Consider the following 21251-nt stretch of genomic DNA (forward strand, 5'->3'; position numbering starts at 1 on the left):
GGATAACGCTACTGCCAGCGCCGGCCCTAGGGTTGCTGGCGCCCCGGGCAAGCTGAACTTCGGCGCCCTTCGGGGGGGGGGGGAGGGGGGGCCGGGGGGGGGGGGGGCCGGGGGGGGCGGGCCCGAGGCCGAGGGGGGGGGCGGGCCCGAGGCCGAGGGTGGGGCGGGCCCGAGGCCGAGGGGGGGGCAGGCCCGAGGCCGAGGGGGGGGCGGGCCCGAGGCCGAGGGGGGGCGGGCCCGAGGCCGAGGGGGAACGGGCCCGAGGTCGAGGGGGGGGTCGAGGGGGGGGCGGGCCTGAGGCCGAGGGGGGGCGGGGCCCGAGGCCGAGGGGGGGCGGGGCCCTTGGCCGAGGGGGGGCGGAGCCAAGGGGGCCGGGGGGGGGCGACGGGCGGAGGGCGGGCGGAGGGATGGGGGGCGGAAGGGGCCGCCCTGGGGAGGGCGGCCACCGCGCATGCGCTGGTTGGCACCGTCCCAACTGCGCATGCGCGGGACCCGCATCTCTGGCGCCCCCTAGCACATGGCGCCCCGGGCGACTGCCCGAGTTGCCGGTACCTTGGGCCGGCCCTGGCTACTGCGCCTACAAAGACATAGTGTGAATTATCATATTACATTCACCACACTCATCTATCGTTGGAGGCAGGATTTCCACTGCAGGGATTCTGAATCCCGGGGAAAGCCTGACGCTGGCCACGTATTAATATTGGCAGGCCTTCCCCAATAGAGGTACTGCAGGGATTCAGTCAGTTCAGGCAGGTGTGACCCCAGTCGCAAACATTAAATTTCACATTTGTGTTGCTTGCAAAACAATTCTGGCTTCACAGCAATCCAAATGTTAAAGTGTAACTACAACTAAATCAGCATGGGTTCGAGATTCAGCTTTGAATGTGAGATCACTTTCAAGAGCTACTCTCACAATTCCTTTGGCTTCAAATAAGCTGAAACAAACTGCAACTGGTTTGAACACAACTTAAAATGAATGTTTTAAATTTTGCTGTGGTCTGTGGAACTGAAATTGTTGTTATTCATTCTTGGGATACGGACATCACAGGAAAGGCCTGCATGAACATGAAATGTCCATTCCTAGTTCCCCTTGAGAAGATGATGATGCGCTTTCTTCTCAAACCACTGAAGTCCATATGTGAAGGTATTCCTACAGTGTAATTAGGTGGGGAGGGCCCAAAAGGAACCCTTCCTATCTCTCCTCCAGCCAAACCATCCTCTGTGATACCTTCACCCCTCAAACTCTGACCCCGACATTAATCGTTCTACTAGCTGTACCTTCATAGAAATCATAGAATTTACAGTGCAGAAGGAGGCCATTCGGCCCATCGAGTCTGCAGCTCCTTTTGGAAAGAGCACCCTACCCAAGCCCACACCTCCACCTATCCGCATAACCCAGTAACCCCACCTAATAGTAAGAGCAATTTTGGACACTAAGGGCAAATTCGCATAGCCAATCCACCTAACCTGCACATCTTTGGACCGTGGGAGGAAACCCACGCGTACAGGGGTAGAACGTGCAGACTCCGCACAGACAGTGACCCAAGCCGGGAATCAAACATGGGACCCTGGACCTGTGAAGCAATTGTGCTAACCACTATGCTACCGTGCTGCCAAGGATGTAGTTTTGGAATTGCATCCTGATATCTCTCCACCCCTCTACCTCTTTCCTCTGTTAAGATGCTCATTAAAAGTGACCTCTGCGACTAAATGCTTGGTCAACAGCTTTAATATTTTATGTATGTGTATGTTATTGGATGACTAATCCAGAGACTCGGACAAAAGATTCAAAGACATGAGTTCAAGTCCTACCACAGCAGCTGGGGAATTTGAGTTCTCTTAATTAAATAAATCCAGAATAGAAAAATAGTTTCTGTAATAGGGACTCCCGCCGGTATTTTCCAGCCCTTTTTTGACAGGACCTGCTGGAGATTCAGCGTCCCAGCCAAAAGACTTTTGGCAGGACCGGATGATACCAGCAGCAGGTGAGGTAGAAAATTCCACCTTATGAAACTACTAGGTGGTTGTAAAAACCCAACTGGTTCATTATTGTCCTTTAGGGAAGGGAATTTGCTGTATGTACATGGTTAGTCATATATGTGACTTCAAATCCGCAGCAAAGTGGCCTACTCTTAGATACCCCTGAGATGACCAAGGAAGCCACTTTGTTGCATCAAACCACTTAGGAAAGGTTTAAGAAGAATAAAGTTTTGACAGCACCTTCCAAACCGGCGACCTCTACCATGTGGAAGGACAAGGGCAGCAGATGCATGGGAACACCATCACTTGCAAATCCCCCTCCAAGCCACTCACCATCTTATTTGGAAATATATCGCGAATCCTTCACTGTTGCTGGGTCAAACTTTCTCACCTTCTCAAGGTCAATTAGGGATGGGCAATAAATGCTGGCCTAGCCAGCGACATGTCCTGTGAAAGAATGAAAAAAAGAACTACCTGGTATCAACCAAGGAACTGGACACGACAAAAGCAAAGCCCACCCAGTGCAGTCGACCCTGCAAAGGGTTGCTCATTGGCATCGGAGATGTGCCAAAATGGGAGAGCTGTCCCAAAACCTAGTCAAACAGCAGCCTGACATAGTCATAGTCACAGATTTAAACCTTTCAGCCAAAATCCCAGACTCTTTCATCGCAATACCTACTGGCAAAACAGACCCAGCAGAGGTGGCAGCCGAGTCAGAAGAGGGCGACATTGAGGTTCTCGATGTTGACTGTCCATGAATTCTCATGGCATCAGGTCAAATGCAGACAAGGCAACCTCCTTTGTGGTCCCCCACTCCTCCTCCCCAACTCAGCTAATGAATCTTCACTCCCTATTAAACCCCACTTGGAAGAAACACTGAGGGTAGAATGGAGCAAAAATGTTCTATTGATGGGGGTTTCAATGTTCATGTCACAAGAATGCCTTGGTAGCAGTGAGCCGGTCAGATTCTGAAGGACACACTGCTGTCTCACGGCACCGAGGTCCCAGGTTCGATTCTGGGTCACTGTTCGTGTGGAGTTTGCACATTCTCCCTGTGTTTGCGTGGGTTTCACCCCCACAACCCAAAGATGTGCAGGTTAGGTGAATTGGACATACTAAATTGCCCCTTAATTGGAAAAAATGAATTGGGCACTCTAAATTTTTAAAAAAGATTCTGAAGGACATATCTGCCAGACTGGGTCTGCAGCAGTGAAAAAGCAACACAAATGATAACAATGACTGACCTAATCCTCACCAATCTATCTGTTGCAGATGCATCTACGGCAGTATTAGTAGGACTGGTCATAACACAGGCCTTTCGGATGAAGAACAATTGGGTACTTTGCAATGGTCTTCACTATAGAGGGCACATGTAACATCTCAAAAAGGGAGAGATATAGAAAGCAGGAAGCTACAGGTCAGCTAGCCTAACATCTGTCACAGGGAAAATGTTAGAATTCATTATTAGAGATTATTTAGCTGGGCACTGAGAAAAAATCAAGGCAATCAGGCATTGTCAACGTGCTTTTATGAAAGGGACATTATATTTTACCAATTTATTGGAGCTCATTGAAGAAGAACTGGGCTATGGATAAAGGGGAACCGATGGATGTACTGAACTTGACTAGGGGCTTTTCACAGTAACTTCATTACAGTGTTAATGTAAGCCTATTTGTTGGGCAGCATGGTGGCATAGTGGTTAGTATTTCTGCCTCAGAGCACCAAGGTCTCAGGTTCAATCCTGGCTCTGGGTCACTGTCCGTGTAGAGTTTGCACATTCTTCCAGTGTTTGTGTGGATTTTGCCCCCACAAACCAAAGATGTGCTAAATTGCCCCTTAATTGGAAAAAAAGAATTGGGTACTCTAAATTTAAAAAAAAATGTAAGCCTACTTGTGTCAATAATAGATTATTATTATAAATTTCCAGAAGGCATTTGATGTAAGGTGTCACATCAAAGGGAAAATAAAAGCTCATGCTCCAGAGGGTAACATATTGGCTTGGATAGAACATTAGCTGGCCAACAGAAAACAGGCATAAAAAGGGTCTTTTTCTGGTTGGCAGGATGTTATGAATGGTGTGCCACAGGGAGTGCCTTAACGTTTTACAATTTGTATAAATGACTTGGATGAAGATACCAAAGGTATGGTTGCTAAATTTGCTGATGACACAAAGATAGTTAGAAAAGTGAGTTGTGAAGAGGACATAAGAAGGTTACAAAGGAACATAGATAGGTTGAGTGGGAAAATACCTGACCAATAGAATATGTGGGCAAATGTGAAATTGTCCATTTTGGCAGGAAGAATAAAAAAATAAGCTATTATCTAAATGGTGAGAGATTGCTAAGACTCAGGGGGATCTGGGTATCCTCATGCAGGTACAGCAAGTAATTAGGAAAGTTAAGCTCACAGTTAGCTCACAGTGTGACAAACCACGTTGAGTTATCTGCAAGGAACTCAGAACGCTAGCTTGCTGGGACAACAAGCAATTACGAAGGCAAATGACCTTGAGGGGTTATTGGAATACAGGAATAAGTACATCTACTATAATTGTAAGGGACTTTGGTCAGACCACATCCGGAGCATTGTGTGGCTGATCTTTGACTGTTGACCAAATTAAATAAGGTTGTCAACACTCCAGGATTGGCCTGGAGTCTCCAGGAATTGGAAGCCATTCTCCAGGACAGTGCTGTGTGCAACGCTATTGTTGACAGTTTCTATTGTCATTTTCTTTGAAAATTTCTCTTTACCAGATATCAAGTGTAGAAAATGCTATTTGGCTAATAGTCAAGTATCATTCAATTGGATAATGAGTTTTTTTGCTTTCCAGTAGCATAGGAAGGCAGTACATCACAAGGATGGATGTGTTGGCTGGGGCAGTAGCTGGAGTGTAAGGGCAGGTCCTGTGATGAAACCGCCAGGAACCTTATGCCTTGCTCAGATCATATGGTGCTCAACAACAGTCAACTGTAAAAAGAAGACAAATAAAACAATTAGAGGGCACAGATTCAAACTAATGGACAAAAAGTAAAGTGATGTGAGGGGAAATAATTTCACCCAGTGGGTGGCTGGAGTCTGGAATTAACTTCCTGAGAAGGTGGTGGAGTCATGTTAAATGGAGGTATTCAAATGGGCATTGCTCTCTGAAAATAACTAATGTGCATAATTACAGGGATAAGGAAGGGGCGTAGGACTAGGTAAAATGCTCTATGGGAGCCAGTGCAACTCGATGGGTCAAATGGCCTCTTTCTGCACTGTCAAGATTCTGGGAAGGAACATTGCTGACTGCAACAAAGATGGAATACACAGAGCGGTGCACATGCGTACAGCCATGGGCGCCGCCATTTTTGATATGGTCACCCGATCAATTCCCAACCCAGATCACCAACGGGATTCACCAACGCTCAGCTATGTAAAGGAAATCTAAGAGAAGTAACATTTGCTCTCTTTGTCAAACAATATCTGTCACAAATAAGAAATTATGTGGAGATGCCGGCGTTGGACTGGGGTGAGCACAGTAAGAAGCCTTACTTTGATTTGATTTGATTTGATTTATTATTGTCACATGTATTAGTATACAGTGAAAAGTATTGTTTCTTGCATGCTGTACAAACAATGCATACCGTACCTAAGGAAGGAAGGAGAGACTGCAGAATATAATGTTACAGTTATAGCAAGGTGTAGAGAAAAGATCAACTTAATAGGAGGTAGGTCAATTCAAAAGTCTGATGGCAGTAGGGAAGAAGCTGTTCTTGAGTCGGTTGGTACGTGACCTCAAACTTTGGTATCTTTTTCCTGACGGAAGAAGGTGGAAGAGAGTATGTCCGGGGTGTATGGGGTCCTTAATTATGCTGGCTGCCTTTCTGAGGCAGCGGGAATTATAGACAGAGTCAATGGATGGGAGCCTGGTTTGCGTGATGGACTGGGCTACACTCACAACCTTTTGTAGTTTCCTGCGGTCTTGGGCAGAGCAGGCTCCATACCAAGCTGTGATACAACCAGAAAGAATGCTTTCTACAGTGCATCTATAGAAGTTGGTGAGGGTTGTAGCTTACATGCCAAATTTCCTTAGTCTTCTGAGAAAGTAGAGTCGTTGGTGGGCTTTCTTAACTACTATCGGCATGGGGGGACCAGGACAGGTCTGTACACCTAAAAACATGAATCTCTCGCCCCTTTCTACTTCATTCCCATTGATGTAGACAGGGGCATGTACTCCACTACGCTTCCTGAAGTCGATGACAATCTCCTTAGTTTTGTTGACATTGAGGGGGAGATTATTGTCGTCGCACCAGTTCACCAGATTCTCTATCTCATTCCTGTACTCTGTCTCATCATTGTTTGAAATCATTAGGAAATTTGAAAATCGAGTTGGAGGGGAATTTGGCCACACAGTCATAGGTGTACAAGGAGTATAGTAGGGGCCTGAGGACACAGCCTTGAGGGGCACCGGTGTTGAGGATGATCGTGGCGGAGGTGTTGTTGTCTATCTTTACTGATTATGGCCTGTGGGTTAGAAAGTTCAGGATCCAGTCGCAGAGGGAGCAGCCAAAGCCAAGGCCACGGAGTTTGGAGATGAGTTTCATAGGAATTATGGTGTTGAAGGCTGAGCTGTAGTCGATAAATAGGAGTCTGACATAGGTGTCTTTGTTATCTAGGCGTTACAGGATACAGTGCAGGGCCATGGAGATGGCGTCTGCTGTGGACCTGTTTCAGCGGTAGCGAACTGTAGTGGATCAAGGCAATCTGGGAGGCTGGAGTTGATTTGTGCCATGACTAATCTTTCGAAGCACTTCATGATGATGGATGTCAGAGCCACTGGTCGATAGTCATTAAGGCACGCTGCCTGACTTTTTCTTGGTACAGGGATGATGGTCGTCTTCTTGAAGCAGATAGGGGCCTCAGATTGCTGTAAAGAGAGGTTGAAGATGTCTGCAAATACCCCCGCCAGCTGATCCGCGCAAGATCTGAGTGCTCCTCCGGGTACACCACCCCGGCAATGGCTTTCCGTGGGTTGACGTTCGAGAAGGCTGCTCTGACGTTTGCAGTGGTGATCTCAGATACAAGTTCATCCGCGGCTTCTGGGGCTCGCTCTCGCTGACCTCTTGCTCAAAGCAGGCATAGAATGCGTTAAGCTCATCAGGGAGGGGTGCGTTGGAGTCGACAATTTTACATGCCTTCATCTTGTAGCCCGTTATTTCTTGCAGACCTTGCCATAGACGGCGGGGATCCACGTGGCTAGCCTGGGACTCGAGCTTGGTCCGGTACTGTCTTTTGGCATCTTTGATGGATTTCTTTAGATCATATCTGGCTTTCTTGTATAGGTCAGGTTCGCCTGACTTGAACGCCTCAGACCTAGACTTCAGCAAGCAGTGGATATCCCTGTTAATCCAGGGTTTCAGGTTGGGAAACACGAGGATTTGCTTCTTTGGCACACAATCTTCTACATATTTGCTAATGAAGTCAGTTACTGGCGTACTCGTTCAGGCTGGTCACAGAGTTTTTAAATACTGACCAGCCCACTGACTCTAAGCAGTCTCGTGGGGGATCATCCGATTCCTCAGACCAACAATGCACGACTTTCTTTGATGGATTCTCCCGCTTCAGTTTTTGCTTATAAACCGGGAGCAGGAGCACAGCCTTGTGGTCAGATTTGCTAAAGTGTGGGCGGGCGATAGAGCGGTAGGCATGTTTAATATTTGTGTGCACAGTAAGAAGTCTTACAACACCAGGTTAAAGTCCAACAGGTTTGTTTCAAACACGAGCTTTCGGAGCGCAGCTCCTTCCTCAGGTGAATGGCGAGGTATGTTCCAGAAACATTTATATAGACAAAGTCAGAGATGCTGGACAATGCTTGGAATGCGAGCATTTGCAGGTAATCAAATAATTACAGATCTAGGGAGAGGGATAATCACAGGTTAAAGAGGTGTGAATTGTCTCAAGCCAGAACAGTTGGTAGGATTTTGCAAGTCCAGGCCAGATGGTGGGGGGTGGATGTAATGCGACATGAATCCAAGATCCCTGTTGAGGCCGCACTCATGCGTGCGGAACTTAGCTATAAGTTTTTGCTCGGCAATTCTGCGTTGTCGCGTGTCCTGAAGACCGCCTTGGAGAACGCTTGCCCGGAGATCAGAGGCTGAATGCCCTTGACTGCTGAAGTGTTCCCCGACTGGAAGGGAACATTCCTGCCTGGTGATTGTCGCACGATGCCCGTTCATTCGTTGTTGCAGTGTCTGCATGGTCTCGCCAATGTACCACGCTTCGGGACATCCTTTCCTGCAGCGTAAGAGGTAGACTACATCGGTTGAGTCGCACAAGTATGTGCCGCGTACCTGGTGGGTGGTGTTACCACGTGTAATGGTGGTATCCAAGTCGATGATCTGGCATGTCTTGCAGAGATTGCCCTAGCTGTGTTGTATGGTGTCGTGGTCGCTGTTCTGAAGGCTGGGTAATTTGCTGCAAACAATGGTTTGTTTGAGGTTGCGCGGTTGTTTGAAGTTCTCCACATCAATATTTGTGTAGCAGTGGTCCAAGATGTTTGGGCAACACGGTGGCGCAGGGAGTCAATCCTGGCTCTGAGTCACTGTCCGTGTGGAGTTTGCACATTTTCTCTGTGTTTGTGTGGGCTTCGCCCTCACAACCCAAAGATGTGCAGGGTAGGTGGATTGACCACACTAAATTGCCGCTTTATTGGAAAAATGAATTGGGTACTCTAAATTTATATTAAAAAAGAAGTCTTACAACACCAGATTAAAGTCCAACAGGTTTGTTTTGAATCACTAGCTTTCAGAGCACTGCTCCTTCCTGAGGTTTTACAAATAAGAAAATTAGATGTTCATTTGGGGGATGTGTACTGACAAACCGAGGCATTTGCTTTTGTTCTAAAGATGTAACCTTCTATAATTTCTATCAGATTTTACAGGACCCTCACCTCAACCTCCCTTCAAAATATGAGTTGTTTTAACACTAACAATTGTAAGTACACAAATTGGCTGAAGCACACGCAGATGCTAATACCTGTGGCTTTCAGTTGTTAGAACTGCAGGCTGTGGGAATCAGCTTCCCATTGGTCCAGCGGCAGCACATTCTCATATGATCGGAACCAAAATTCACAGCACAAATAATAATTTAATTATGTTTAATCAGACTCAACATTAATGAACAATGGACACAATAATTATATGTAGAATGCTATAATACCAAAGAGATGCTCAACAACTAGAAATTGGCAAAGACAAAACGAAAACTATCACGACTATAAGGTGTTCGGTTTATTGGTGCTTTATATAGCAGCCTGTTTCCTGTTTCAGTTGTGCTCGCTTCGGCAGCACATATACTAAAATTGGAACGATACAGAGAAGATTAGCATGGCCCCTGCGCAAGGATGACACGCAAATTCGTGAAGCGTTCCATATTTTATATTTTGCAACATTGAATGCTATTTGCTCTGCTAACTTTACATTCACTAGCACTTTTTTAAAAAATTCCTCACTTAATCCAGTTTACCCTGTTATGTAGGTTTAGAGGGGCGGATTTCTTGAAATGTATTCAGGGGAACTTTTATGTCAATAAGTGGAAGATACAAGGTATGGTGGAGTGCTGGATCTTGTTCTGAGGAATAAAACCAGAGAGGTGTTGGCAGCAGGGGAGCCTTTTAGTGATAGCGATCGCAACATTGTAAAACTTAAGTTTGTTATTGAAAAGAAAAAAGACAGTGAGTGAAAAATGATTTTGGGTTGGTGGGAAGGCAGATTTTATTAGAATAAGGCAGCATCTGCCCAAAGTAACTAGGTACAGCCTCTTGTCGAGAAATCTACAGCAGAGCAGTGTGGGGGGGGGGGGGGGGGGGGGGAGAGTACAGGCCCAACATGTTCCCTTTAGGGTGAAATGTAAGAGCAACAAGTACGAAGAACCCTGGATGCCTCAGAATATTCAGAACTGGATAAGAAAGAAAAGAGGGAGTTTCGACAGGTACAAAGGGAGCAAATCAGTGAAGACTTTAGTGGTTTATAGAAAGTGCAGGGAGGAACTTAATAAAGAGAAGGCATGAAAAGCACTGGCAGGTAGGATTAGGGAGACTACCAAAATAATCTATAAGTATATTAAGGGGAAGAGGATAAGAAGGGAAAGAGTAGGGGCCGTTAGGACCAAGGGGGTGATGTGACCATCAATTTACTCGAGACACGATAGGAAGTAAACTGTGGCTTTAATAGACTTACAACTGAGCTTGCCTGCGACCAGAAGAACTGAGGGCAGGCTCACACGGCTGCTGCACTTTATACTTCCGGTAGTGGGAGGGGCCATGGGCAGAGCCGAGGGTGGAGCCCTGTACAAGCTCCTCATCTCCCCCTGTGGGCAGAGCCGCGCAACGGCTCACAGACAGAGCCCACAAGGACACAATGCTATACAGTGTGAACGCAATACTATATAGTGTGAATTACATGATGCACATTCACCACATTCACCTCCTGTAAAAAAATCAAGTCCAGCGGGGATGGCAGGTCTACAGGTTCACCCAGTCCGGTGGTCGAGTCGTCTTTTGGGATCGGCGGAGCACTGGGGTTGCAGCCTCTTCGGGTAGCTGGGTGGTGACGTGCGGTGTGGATCTGAGGGTGGACTCTGGTAGTGGGAGGGGCCATGGGCAGAGCCGAGGGTGGAGCCCTGTACAAGCTCCTCATCTCCCCCTGTGGGCAGAGCCACGCAACGGCTCACAGACAGAGCCCACAAGGACACAATGCTATACAGTGTGAATTACATGATGTACATTCACCACAGGGGCAATCTGTGCATGGAGCCAGAGGACATTGTTTGGGTGTTAAATGAGTTTGGGAGAAGGATGTTACAGAATTCGGGGGGAGGGACTATGAGGTTGATGAACACTTTGTCATAGAGAGCGAGGAGGTATTGGAGATTTTGGCGGGTTTAAAAGCGGACAAATCCCCAGGTGCAGATGAGTTGTATCCTAGGCAGCAAGGGAGGAAATTAAAGGGGCTCTGTCCCAAATTTCTAATTCCTCTCTAGCCATAGGGAAAGTGCCAGATTGGAGGACAGCTAATGTGGTTCCACTTTTCAAGAAGGATGGTAGTGATAACCCAGGGAAATGCAGACCTGTGAGTCTGACATCAGTGGCAGGGAATCCGTTAGAGAAAATTCTAAAGGATAAAATGAATCTCCACGACAAGATTTAATGAGGGATAGTAAGCATAGCTTTGTCAGAGGAAGGTCATGCCTAACATATTTGATTGAGTTTTTTGAGGAAGTGATCGGGTGTATAGTTATTTGGATTTTGTTTATTATCACGTGTACCGAGGTACAGTGAAAAGTATTTTTCTGTGAGCAGCTCAACAGATCATTAAGTACGTGAAAAGAAAAGGAAATAAAATACATAACAGGGCAACACAAGATACACAATGTAACTACATAAACACTGGCATCGGGTGAAGCATACAGGGGTGCAGTGTCAATGAGGTCAGTCTATAAGAGGATTGTTTAGAAGCCTGGTAACAGCGGGGAAGAAGCTGTTTTTGAGTCTGTTCGTCCGTGTTCTCCGACTTTTTAAAAAAAAAATGTTTTTTATTGGTTTTTGCACAGAGTATATTTTGCCGTTACTTACACAGGATATGATATATATATATATACGTAAGTAGGCATCCGTTTGTGCGGGCGAGGCACTCCCGGAGGCAGTCCTCGAGTGGGTCTGGTTCCGGTGTTGCCCCTCGCTTCTCCCGGTCAGATTTCGCCGCTGTTGTCTTCTCGCGCACGTTGCCGCTTCATCCGGCCCTCCTGTCCTCCGCCTGTGTTCTCCTTTTTCTCTGTTCCTGTGGATGTCAGGTTGGTTAATGTTTCCCTGCCCCCCCCCCCCCCCCCCCCCCGCCTCCCTGGCTCTCCTCTATTCCCTGTCTCTTCCCTCCTTCCCCCCTCCCCGTGGTTCGCCTTTCCTTCCTCTTAGAATGAGTTGTCCCCCCCCCCCCCCCACCCTCCCGTTCTATCTCCCCCTCTCTTGCTTTGGCTGCTTTCCCCTGGTTCCTGGCTACCTGGCTATTCTTCTCCTTGTTTGTTGGCCGCAAACAAGTCCCGGAACAATCGGATGTTCCCTCGGATGGCGAATTTGATTTTCTCCATTTGGAGAGGATCCCGAGAGGTCGGACAGCCAGTCTGCAGCTTTGGGTGGTGCTGCTGACCGCCAGCTGAACAGGATTCTACGTTGGGCGATCAGGGAGGAAAAGGCAAGGGCGTCTGCCCTCCTCCCCAGGAATAGATCTGGCTGATCTGAAACCCCGAAGACTGCCACTTTCGGGCATGGCTCCACACTCACCCCCACCACTTTGGACATTGCCTCGAAGAAGGCAGTCCAGTACTCCACAAGTCTGGGGCAGGACCAGAACATGTGGGCGTGGTTGGCCGGGCCTCCTTGGCACCGTTCACATCTATCCTCCACCTCTGGGAAGAACCTACTCATACGGGTTCTTGTTAGGTGGGCTCTATGTATCACTTTTAGTTGCGTCAGGCTGAGCCTTGCGCAGGTGGAGGTGGAGTTGACCCTATGCAGTGCTTCGCTCCAGAATCCCCACCCTATCTCGATCCTCAGGTCCTCCTCCCATTTCCTTCTTGTTGCATCCAGTACGGTGTCGTGTTCTCAGACTTTAGTATCTCCTGCCCGATGGAAGAAGTTGGAAGAGTGAGTAAGCCGGGTGGGAGGGATCTTTGATTATGCTTCCCCTTTTTCACAGGCTGTGGGAGGTGTAGATAGAATCAATGGATGGGAGGCAGGTTCGTGTGATGGACTGGGCGGTGTTCACGACTCTCTGAAGTTTCTTGCGGTCCTGGGCCGAGCAGTTGCCATGCCAATCTGTGATGTAGCCAGATAGGATGCTTTCTGCGGTGCATCTGTAAAGGTTGGTAAGAGTTAATGTGGACATGCCAAATTCCCTTAGTTTCCTGAGGAAGTGTAGGCACTGTTGTGCTTTCTTGGTGGTAGCATAGATGTGGGTGGACCAGGACAGATTTTTGGAGACGTGTACCCCTAGGAATTTGAAACTGCTAACCATCTCCACCTCAGCCCCATTGCTGCTGACTGGGTGTGTACAGCACTTTGCTTCCTGAAGTCAATGACCAGTTTTAATTTTGCTGGCATTGTAGTTTATATGTAGTTCATATGGATTTTATGTAGTTTATATGGATTTCAGCAAAGTCTTTGATATGGTCCCAAATGGGAGACTGATAAAGAAGGTAAAAAACATGGGATCCAGGGTAACTTGGTAAGTTTAATCCAAAACTGGCTTAGTGGTAGGAGACAATGTGTGGTGGTAGGACACAGAGGATGGTTGTAAAAGCTGCTTGTGTGACTGGAGGCTGGTGTCCAGTGGTGTACCAAAGGGATCAGTGTTGGGTCACTTATTGTTTGTGATACATATACAAGATATAGATGAGAATGTGATGGGGATGATAAATAGATTTGCTGATGACACGAAGATTGACATAGTTGTTAATAATGAAGGAGAAAGTCTTAGGTAGGTCCAATCGGCAGATCAGTGGCAGATGGAATTTAACCATGAAAAGTACAAGGCAATGCAGTTTGGAAGGATTAACAAGACAAGGGAGTACAAAATGAATGGCAGGACACTAGGAAGCTCAGAGGAACAGAGGAATCTTGGGGTGCTTGTACACAGATCCCTGAAGGTGATAGGACAGGTTAATAGGGCAGTTAAGAAGGCATACGGGGGTCATTAGCTGGGAGGGTGCAGACGGTGAAGATGACGGTCCGCCCAAGGTTCCTGTTCGTGTTTCAATGTCTCCCCATCTTTATTCCGTGGTCCTTTTTTAAACGGGTCAACAAAGTGATCTCTGGCTTTGTTTGGACGGGCAAGACCCCGCGGGTAAGGAAGGTTATGGTTGAGCGGATTCGGGGACAGGGCGGGCTGGCGCTGCCAAATTTTAGTAATTATTACTGGGCGGCGAATATAGCCATGATCAAGAAGTGGGTGGTGGGGGAGGGGTCGGCATGGGAGTGCATGGAGGCGGCTTCATGCAAGGGCACAGTTTGGGGGCGTTGGTAACTGCGCCTCTGCCGTTCCCGCTGGCACGGTACTTCACCAGCCCCGTGGTGGTAGCGGCCCTGAGAGTCTGGGGGCAATGGAGGAGACATGTGGGAGCAGAGGGAGCATCCATACTTCCCGGGGCAAACCGGTGATTATTACAGATGGTCCCCAATCTGTAATAATCACCGGTTTGCCCCGGGAAGTATGGATGGGGGGGGGGGGGGGGGGGGGGGGGGGGGCCGGATATGGCGGAGAGCAGGGATTGAGAGGATGGGGGATATGTTTATAGAGGGGATCTTTCCGAGTATGAGGGCACTGGAGGAGGAGTTTGGGTTGGCGAGGGGAAACAAATTCAGGTATCTGCAGGTGCGGGACTTCCTACGTAAACAGGTGTCAACCTTCCCGCTCCTACTGCTAAGGGGGATTCAGGACAGGGTAGTTTCCAGAGGGTGGGTAGGAGAAGGGAGCGTCTTGGACATTAACAATGAACTTATGGGGTCAGAGGAGATGCAGACCAAGGAGCTGAAGCGCAAGTGGGTGGAGGAGCTGGGAGGAGAGATAGAGGATGGTCTATGGGCGGATGCGTTGAGTAGAGTCAACGCATCCACAACATGTGCCAGGCTCAGCCTGATACAGTTTAAGGTCTTTCACCGGGCTCGCATGACAGTGGCCCAGATGAGGCAGATTGTTTGGAGTGGAAAACAGGTGTGCAAAATGTGCGGGAGGACCAGCGAACATGTCTACATGTTCTGGGCATGTCCGAAGCTTAGGGGATTTTGGCAGGGGTTTGCAGATGTCATGCCCACGGTGTTAAAAACAAGGGTGGTGCTGAGTCCAGAGGTGGCAATTTTCGGGGTATCGGAAGACCTGGGAATCCAGGAGGAGAAAGAGGCAGACGTTCTGGCCTTTGCTTCCCCGGTAGCCCGGAGACGGATACTATTAGCTTGGAGGGACTCAAAGTCCCCGAAGTCGGAGACTTGGCTATCGGACAGTGCTAGCTTTCTCTCTCTGGAGAAAATCAAGTTCACCTTGAGAGGGTCACTGTTAGGGTTCACCCGGAGGTGGCAACCTGTTCGTCGACTTCTTCGCGGAAAATTAATAGTCAGCAGAAGGGGAGGCGGGGGGGGGGGGGGGGGGGGGGGGGGGTTAGTTTAGCTTAGAGTAGGGGGTTAATAAAGGTGGAACCTGTCAGGGAGGGAGATGGCTTTTGCGCCATGTTTATAGTTTCATGTACATTGTTTATTGTGTTGTTGTTATAATACCAAAAAATACCTCAATACAGTGTTTATTTTTTAAAAAAGCAGGCATGTGGGACACTTGCCTTTATCAGTCGTGGCACAGATTATAAGGTTATGTTGGAGCTGTACAAAACTTTGGGTTGACCGCAGCTGGAGTATTGCGTGTAATTCTGGTTGTCTCACCATAGGAAGGATGTGGTTGCCCTGGATAGAGTACAGCGGAGCTTCAGCAGGATATTGCCTGGGATGGAGCATTTGAGCTATGAAGAGACCCTGGATAGGCTGGGTTGTTTTCCTTCCGGCAGAGAAGGCCGAGGGGGTACCAGATTGAGGTGTATAAGATTATGAGGGGTATGGATAGGGTAGATAGGAAATAGCTGTCCGTGTGTTGAAGAGTTAATAGCAAAGTTTAAAGGGGATTTGAGGAAAATGTTTTTACCCAGAAGGTGGTGAGAGTCTGGAATGCACTGCTTGGGAGGATAGTAGAGGGGGAAAACCTCACAACCTTTAAAAAGTACATGGATGAGCAATTGAAATGTCATAATGTTCAAGACTATGGCCAAGTGCTGGAAAGCGGGATTAGGGTAAATTTATTGTGTAGTTTTGTCAGTGCGGTCTCTATGGCTCTTCTGTACTGTATGACTATATGAAAATGTGTAAGTTCACCCACAGTGCCCTCTAATATGTCCGAGCTTCGCGCATCTCCTTTCTTCCCTGGACAGACCAAGTCCGATGACTGGCACTAACCTCCACTGGGCCACAGCAAGGCAAAGAAGTGGCCTGGAGTCTTGAAGAAGGATTTGTTTTCATTTTTCTAGTGGCATTCCCCCCAATGTACTAAGAGAGAATGATGTTTGCATATTGCTGTGGTAGCATTGCCAGATGTGTTCAACAGGTCCGTGTGATAATCCAGCTCCTCTAGCGATAGAATGGGTGCTAGGGCTGACTCCAACGGTGGGAGGAACCACTGTGCCACTGGTCAGCCAGCACCTACCTCAAGTCAGGCCGCCTGACTAATAATGTGCTGACCCACCTGGTCCGTCTGCTTAGTTGGGTGCTTGGAGCTGGGTTATTACTCAACAAGTTGAGAGAATCCATCACAGTAAGCAAAACAAAAATGAGAAGTTGCCAAGTCTTCAAATGGAAAATAGAAATGTCAGAACGTCATAAATGTGAACATATGAATTGTGGCTGGTCAACTTGATAAAATTAATATTGACTCTTTATAATCATGCAAAATATGGAACGCTTCACGAATTTGCGTGTCATCCTTGCGCAGGGGCCATGCTAATCTTCTCTGTATCGTTCCAATTTTAGTATATGTGCTGCCGAAGCGAGCACAACTGAAACAGGAAACAGGCTGCTATATAAAGCACCAATAAACCGAACACATTACAGTCGTGATAGTTTTCGTTTTGTCTTTGCCAGTTTCTAGTTGTTGAGCATCTCTTTGGTATTATAGCATTCTACATATAATTATTGTGCCCATTGTTCATTAATGTTGAGTCTGATTAAACATAATTAAATTATTATTTGTGCTGTGAATTTTGGTTCCGATCATATGTAAATGAGAATGTGCTGCCGCTGGACCAATGGGAAGCTGATACCCACAGCCTGCAGTTCTAACAACTGAAAGCCACAGGTATTAGCATCTGCTTGTGCTTCAGCCAATTTGTGTACTTACAATTGTTAGTGTTAAAACAACTCATATTTTGAAGGGAGGTTGAGGTGAGGGTCCTGTAAAATCTGATAGAAATTATAGGTTACATCTTTAGAACAAAAGCAAATGCCTTGGTTTGTCAGTACACATCCCCCAAATGAACATCTAATTTTCTTTATTTGTGACAGATATTGTTTGACAAAGAGAGGAAGTGTTACTTCTCTTAGTTTTCCTTTACATAATTGACCGTTGGTCAATCCTACGTGATCTGGATTGGGAACTGATTGGATGACCATATCAAAGATGGCGGCGATCTGTGGCAGCTGGCCGTTTGTACGCGTGCGCGCAGCTGTTGAGTCCATCTTTAATGCAGTCAGTCGGCATCAGGTAGCAAGATGGCGACAGGACAGCAGTGGGTGTTAGTGGAGATGGTCCAGGCTTTTTATGAGGTACGATAAAGGTGGAAGTAACTTTTAAAGTTTACGGTCTGTGCGCGGCAATTAATAAGGAAGTTAAATGAAAAAGTTGAGGGACGTTGTGAATTGGTTTCGTAATGAACTGTTGAACCAGCATTACCAGAAGCAAGTTCTGGAAATGGGCTGTGTCTTGTTGAAGTTGCCAATAGTAATTCAGGTTTGCCCACGTCAGGAATGTTTGTAATGCCAGGTTACCAATTGGGAAGGATCGTGCGTGGGGCGGGTGCAAGCCCATAATGTCACAATCTGGTAAAGTGAAACGAGTGTCCCCGGGCTGGGAATTGATTAGCGCTTTCAAATTCTAGATTTGATTTAGCCTCAGTATTGGTGACCTTGAAGCTATTGGTTTGTCCTCCATACCCATCTGGTTGTCTGTCCCTTCGGGTATGGGAATCTGCCACCCTCGGCTGCTCAGGCCTGGCCCTGAAAGTCACACTCAAGCCACAGAAATTGGTTGATTCTCAACTGCCGTCTGACATTGCCTAAGAAGACTCACTTGAAATGAAATGAAAATTGCTTTTTGTCACAAGTAGGCTTCAAAATTAAGTTACTGTGAAAAGCCACTAGTCACCACATTCCGGTGCCTGTTCGGGGAGGCTGGTACGGGAATTGAGCCGTGCTGCTGGCCTGCCCTGGTCTGCTTTAAAAGCCAGCTATTTAGCCCAGTGTGCTAAGGCAGCGGGTCCGGTTCGCCTGTGGAGACATCGGTGGCCGACCGGGCCTGGCATACTGCCACGAAGTGCCCCTTCTTCCTGCAGCCCTTGCAGATTGCAGATCGGGCTGGGCAGTGTTGCCGGGGGTGTTTGTTTTGCCCACAAAAATAGCATCGCCCCCCCCCCCCCCGGGGTTTCCTGGCTGCCGCACTGCACAAGCTTGTGGGGAATTTAGGGGTGCTTTGGAATTGGTCGCAGGTGGGGTCCACCCTGTCCATGCGGTTACCGCGCGGTCAGGAACATAGGCCTGGGCGTTACGGGAGGCTACATTGAGGGAGTGCGCATGTTTTCATGCCTCTTTAAGCCCGAGCGTGTCGTTTTCCAGCAGTCGCTGGCGGAATTTAGAGGACAGCATGACCGCAACAAAAGCATCCCGTATTACGAGTTTGGTGTGGTCATTGGCTGAGACTTGTGGACAGTTACAGTTTCTACCTAACACTAACAATGCGCGGTAAAAATTGTCCAATGGTTCTCCTGGAATCTGCCATCTGGTAGCTAAAAGATGCCGAGCGTATACCTGATTCACAGTGCGGATGTAGTGCTCTTTTAACAAAGTCATTGTGTCCTCGAAACCATCCGCGTCTTCGATAAGTGTGTAGATTTCTGGGCTCACCCATGAGTAGAGGACTTGCATTTTCTGTTCCTCTGTGGGGGTAGTCGGGGCCGTCCTGATGTACCTGTTGAAACATGCCAGCCAATGTTTAAAAGTTGCTGCTGCATTTGCCGCGTGGGGGTTGACTTGTAGACACTCTGGCTTTATGCGGAGAGCAGCCATTCTTCAATTTTGTTCATTAAATTGATGCATGATCAATCACTCCTGAAACGAGATTGAAAATGAAATGAAAATCACTTATTGTCACAAGTAGGCTTCAAATGAAGTTACTGTGAAAAGCCCCTAGTCGCCACATTCCGGCGCCTGTCCAGGGAGGCTGGTACGGGAATCGAACCGTGCTGCTGGCCTGCTTGGTCTGCTTTAAAAGCCAGCGATTTAGCTGAGTGAGCTAAACCAACCCCTATTTGTAGTCCAATTGGATTGTAGTCCAATTGAAGGCTTTAATGACCAAATAGTTACCCCAGCAGCTCCGGTACAGAATGACTGCTGTGGGTGAAACACCGACTCTTGTGCTCCGTCTGCTGGGCGGAACCAGCAGGCAGGTTCTGCCACTCATACTACAGTATAAGGTGCATCCACCTAGGTACCGCGACACCCCTAATATAGCCTAAGAAGGCTGACCACCACCACAGTGGGTTTATTAACAATGAATAATAAATGGCAGCATTTCTAGCAGGAGAAAGGGAAGAAAAGAAGAATTCTTAAGTTGAAATATTTATCACATGTATGTCGCAACAATGATAAATACATAGATACATAGAAGATAGGAGCAGGAGCCTTTCGAGCCTGCCCCGCCATTGATCACGATCATGGCTTATCATCCAACTCAATAGCCTAATCCTGCTTTCGCCCCATAGCCTTTGATCTCATTCTCCCCAAGTGCTATATCTAGCCGCCTCTTGAATATATTCAATGTTTTAACATCAACTACTTCCTATGGTAATGAATTCCACAGGCTCACAACTCTACGGGTGAACAAATGTCTCCTCATCTCTGTCCAAAATGGTTTACCCTGAATCCTCAGACTGTGATCCCTGGTTCTGGACACACCCATCATTGCTAACATGTTCCCTGCATCTACCCTGTCTAGTACTGTTAGAATTTTATAAGTCTCTATGAGATTCCCCCCTCATTCTTCGGAACTCCAGCGAGAACAATTCTAACCTAGTCAATCTCTCCTCATATGACAGTCCCACCATCTGGTAAACCTTCGCTGCACTCCCTCGAGAGCAAGAACATCCTTCCTCAGAAAAGGAGACCAAAACTGCGCACACTATTCTAGGTGTGGCCTCACCTAGGCCCTGTATAATTGCAGCAACACATCCCTGCTTCGATACTCAAAACCTCTCGCAATGAAGGCCAACATACCATTAGCCTTCTTTACTGCCTGCTGCACCTGCATGCTTGCCTTCAGCGACTGGTGCACAAGGACACCCAGGTCTCGCTGTACACTCCCCTCTCCCAATTTACAACCATTCAGATAGTAATCTGCCTTCCTGTTTTTGCTTCCAAAGTGAATAACCTCACACTTATCCAAATTGTACTGCATCTGCCATTGATTTGTCCACTCGCTCAACCCTGCCCAGATCATGCTGTAGGATCCCTGCATCCTTGTCACAGTTCACCCTCCCACCCAACTTGGTATCATCTGCAAACTTTGAGATGTTACATTTTGTTCCCTCATCCAAATCACTAATTTTTATTGTGAATAGCTGGTGTCCCAGCACTGATTCCTGTGGCACCCCACTAGTTACTGCCTGCCAATTTGAAAAGTACCCATTAATTCCTGCTCTTTGTTTCCTCTCTGCCAACCAGTTTTCTATCCACCTTAATACACACACACACACCCCCCCCCCCCCCCACCTCAAAATCGTATGTGCTTTAATTTTGCACAATAATCTATTATGCGGGACTTTGTCAAACGCCTTTTGAAAGTCCAAATATACCACATCGACAGGCTCCCGCTTGTCAACTGTACTGGTTACCTCTTCAAAGAATTCAAACAGATTTGTCAAGCATGATTTCTCCTTCATAAATCACTGCAGGCTCTAATTGATCCTCCCACTGCTTTCTAAATATTCCGCTATGCAGTCCTTGATAATGGATTCAAGAATTTTCCCCACTACCGATGTTAGGTTTGCTGGTCTATAGTTAGAGGTTCAATATTTGGAGAATGTTAGAAAATATGCTGTCATGTAATGGGCAGTGGACATCTCTCCATGTGCTTTCAAGGCTAGGTCAATTTAAAAAAATGTATTTTTGGAATTTGATTGTCTTTAGCCAGGCCTACATTTATTGCCAATCCATAATTGCCCTGAATAATGTGATAGTGAACCACCTTCATAGATTTCATAGAATTTACAGTGCAGAATCTGCACCCACCCTTGGAAAGGGCACCCTACCTAAGCCCACCCTATCCGCTTAACCCAGTAACCCTACCTAGCCCTTTTGGGACACTGAAGGACAATTTAACTTGGTCAATCCACCCAACCTGCACATCTTTGGAGAGGAAATCGGAGTACCTGGTGGAAACCGCAGG

General features: G+C 47.4%; 1 protein-coding gene and 2 non-coding genes across 4 annotated transcripts in view; 2 read left to right on the plus strand and 1 right to left on the minus strand.

Moving 5' to 3' along the window:
* The first annotated feature begins 9286 nt into the window (after positions 1 to 9286).
* Positions 9287 to 9393, plus strand: LOC119970826. The gene has a single exon (XR_005461688.1). It is a non-coding gene; the product is annotated as a U6 spliceosomal RNA (small nuclear RNA).
* A 7091-nt stretch (positions 9394 to 16484) lies between these two features.
* LOC119970827 lies at positions 16485 to 16591 on the minus strand. Its single transcript, XR_005461689.1, has one exon. It is a non-coding gene; the product is annotated as a U6 spliceosomal RNA (small nuclear RNA).
* A 622-nt stretch (positions 16592 to 17213) lies between these two features.
* sptlc1 (serine palmitoyltransferase, long chain base subunit 1) overlaps positions 17214 to 21251 on the plus strand; it is an 81758-nt gene continuing 77720 nt past the window's right edge. For both annotated transcript variants that reach the window (XM_038804724.1, XM_038804725.1), the window contains exon 1: positions 17214 to 17359. In XM_038804724.1, coding sequence (XP_038660652.1) covers positions 17306 to 17359 — 54 coding nt within the window. In that variant the 5' untranslated portion in view covers positions 17214 to 17305. The remainder of the gene's footprint in view (positions 17360 to 21251) is intronic.

This window comes from Scyliorhinus canicula, chromosome 8, assembly GCF_902713615.1.
Source record: "Scyliorhinus canicula chromosome 8, sScyCan1.1, whole genome shotgun sequence".
NCBI classification, from domain to species: Eukaryota; Metazoa; Chordata; class Chondrichthyes; order Carcharhiniformes; family Scyliorhinidae; genus Scyliorhinus; species Scyliorhinus canicula.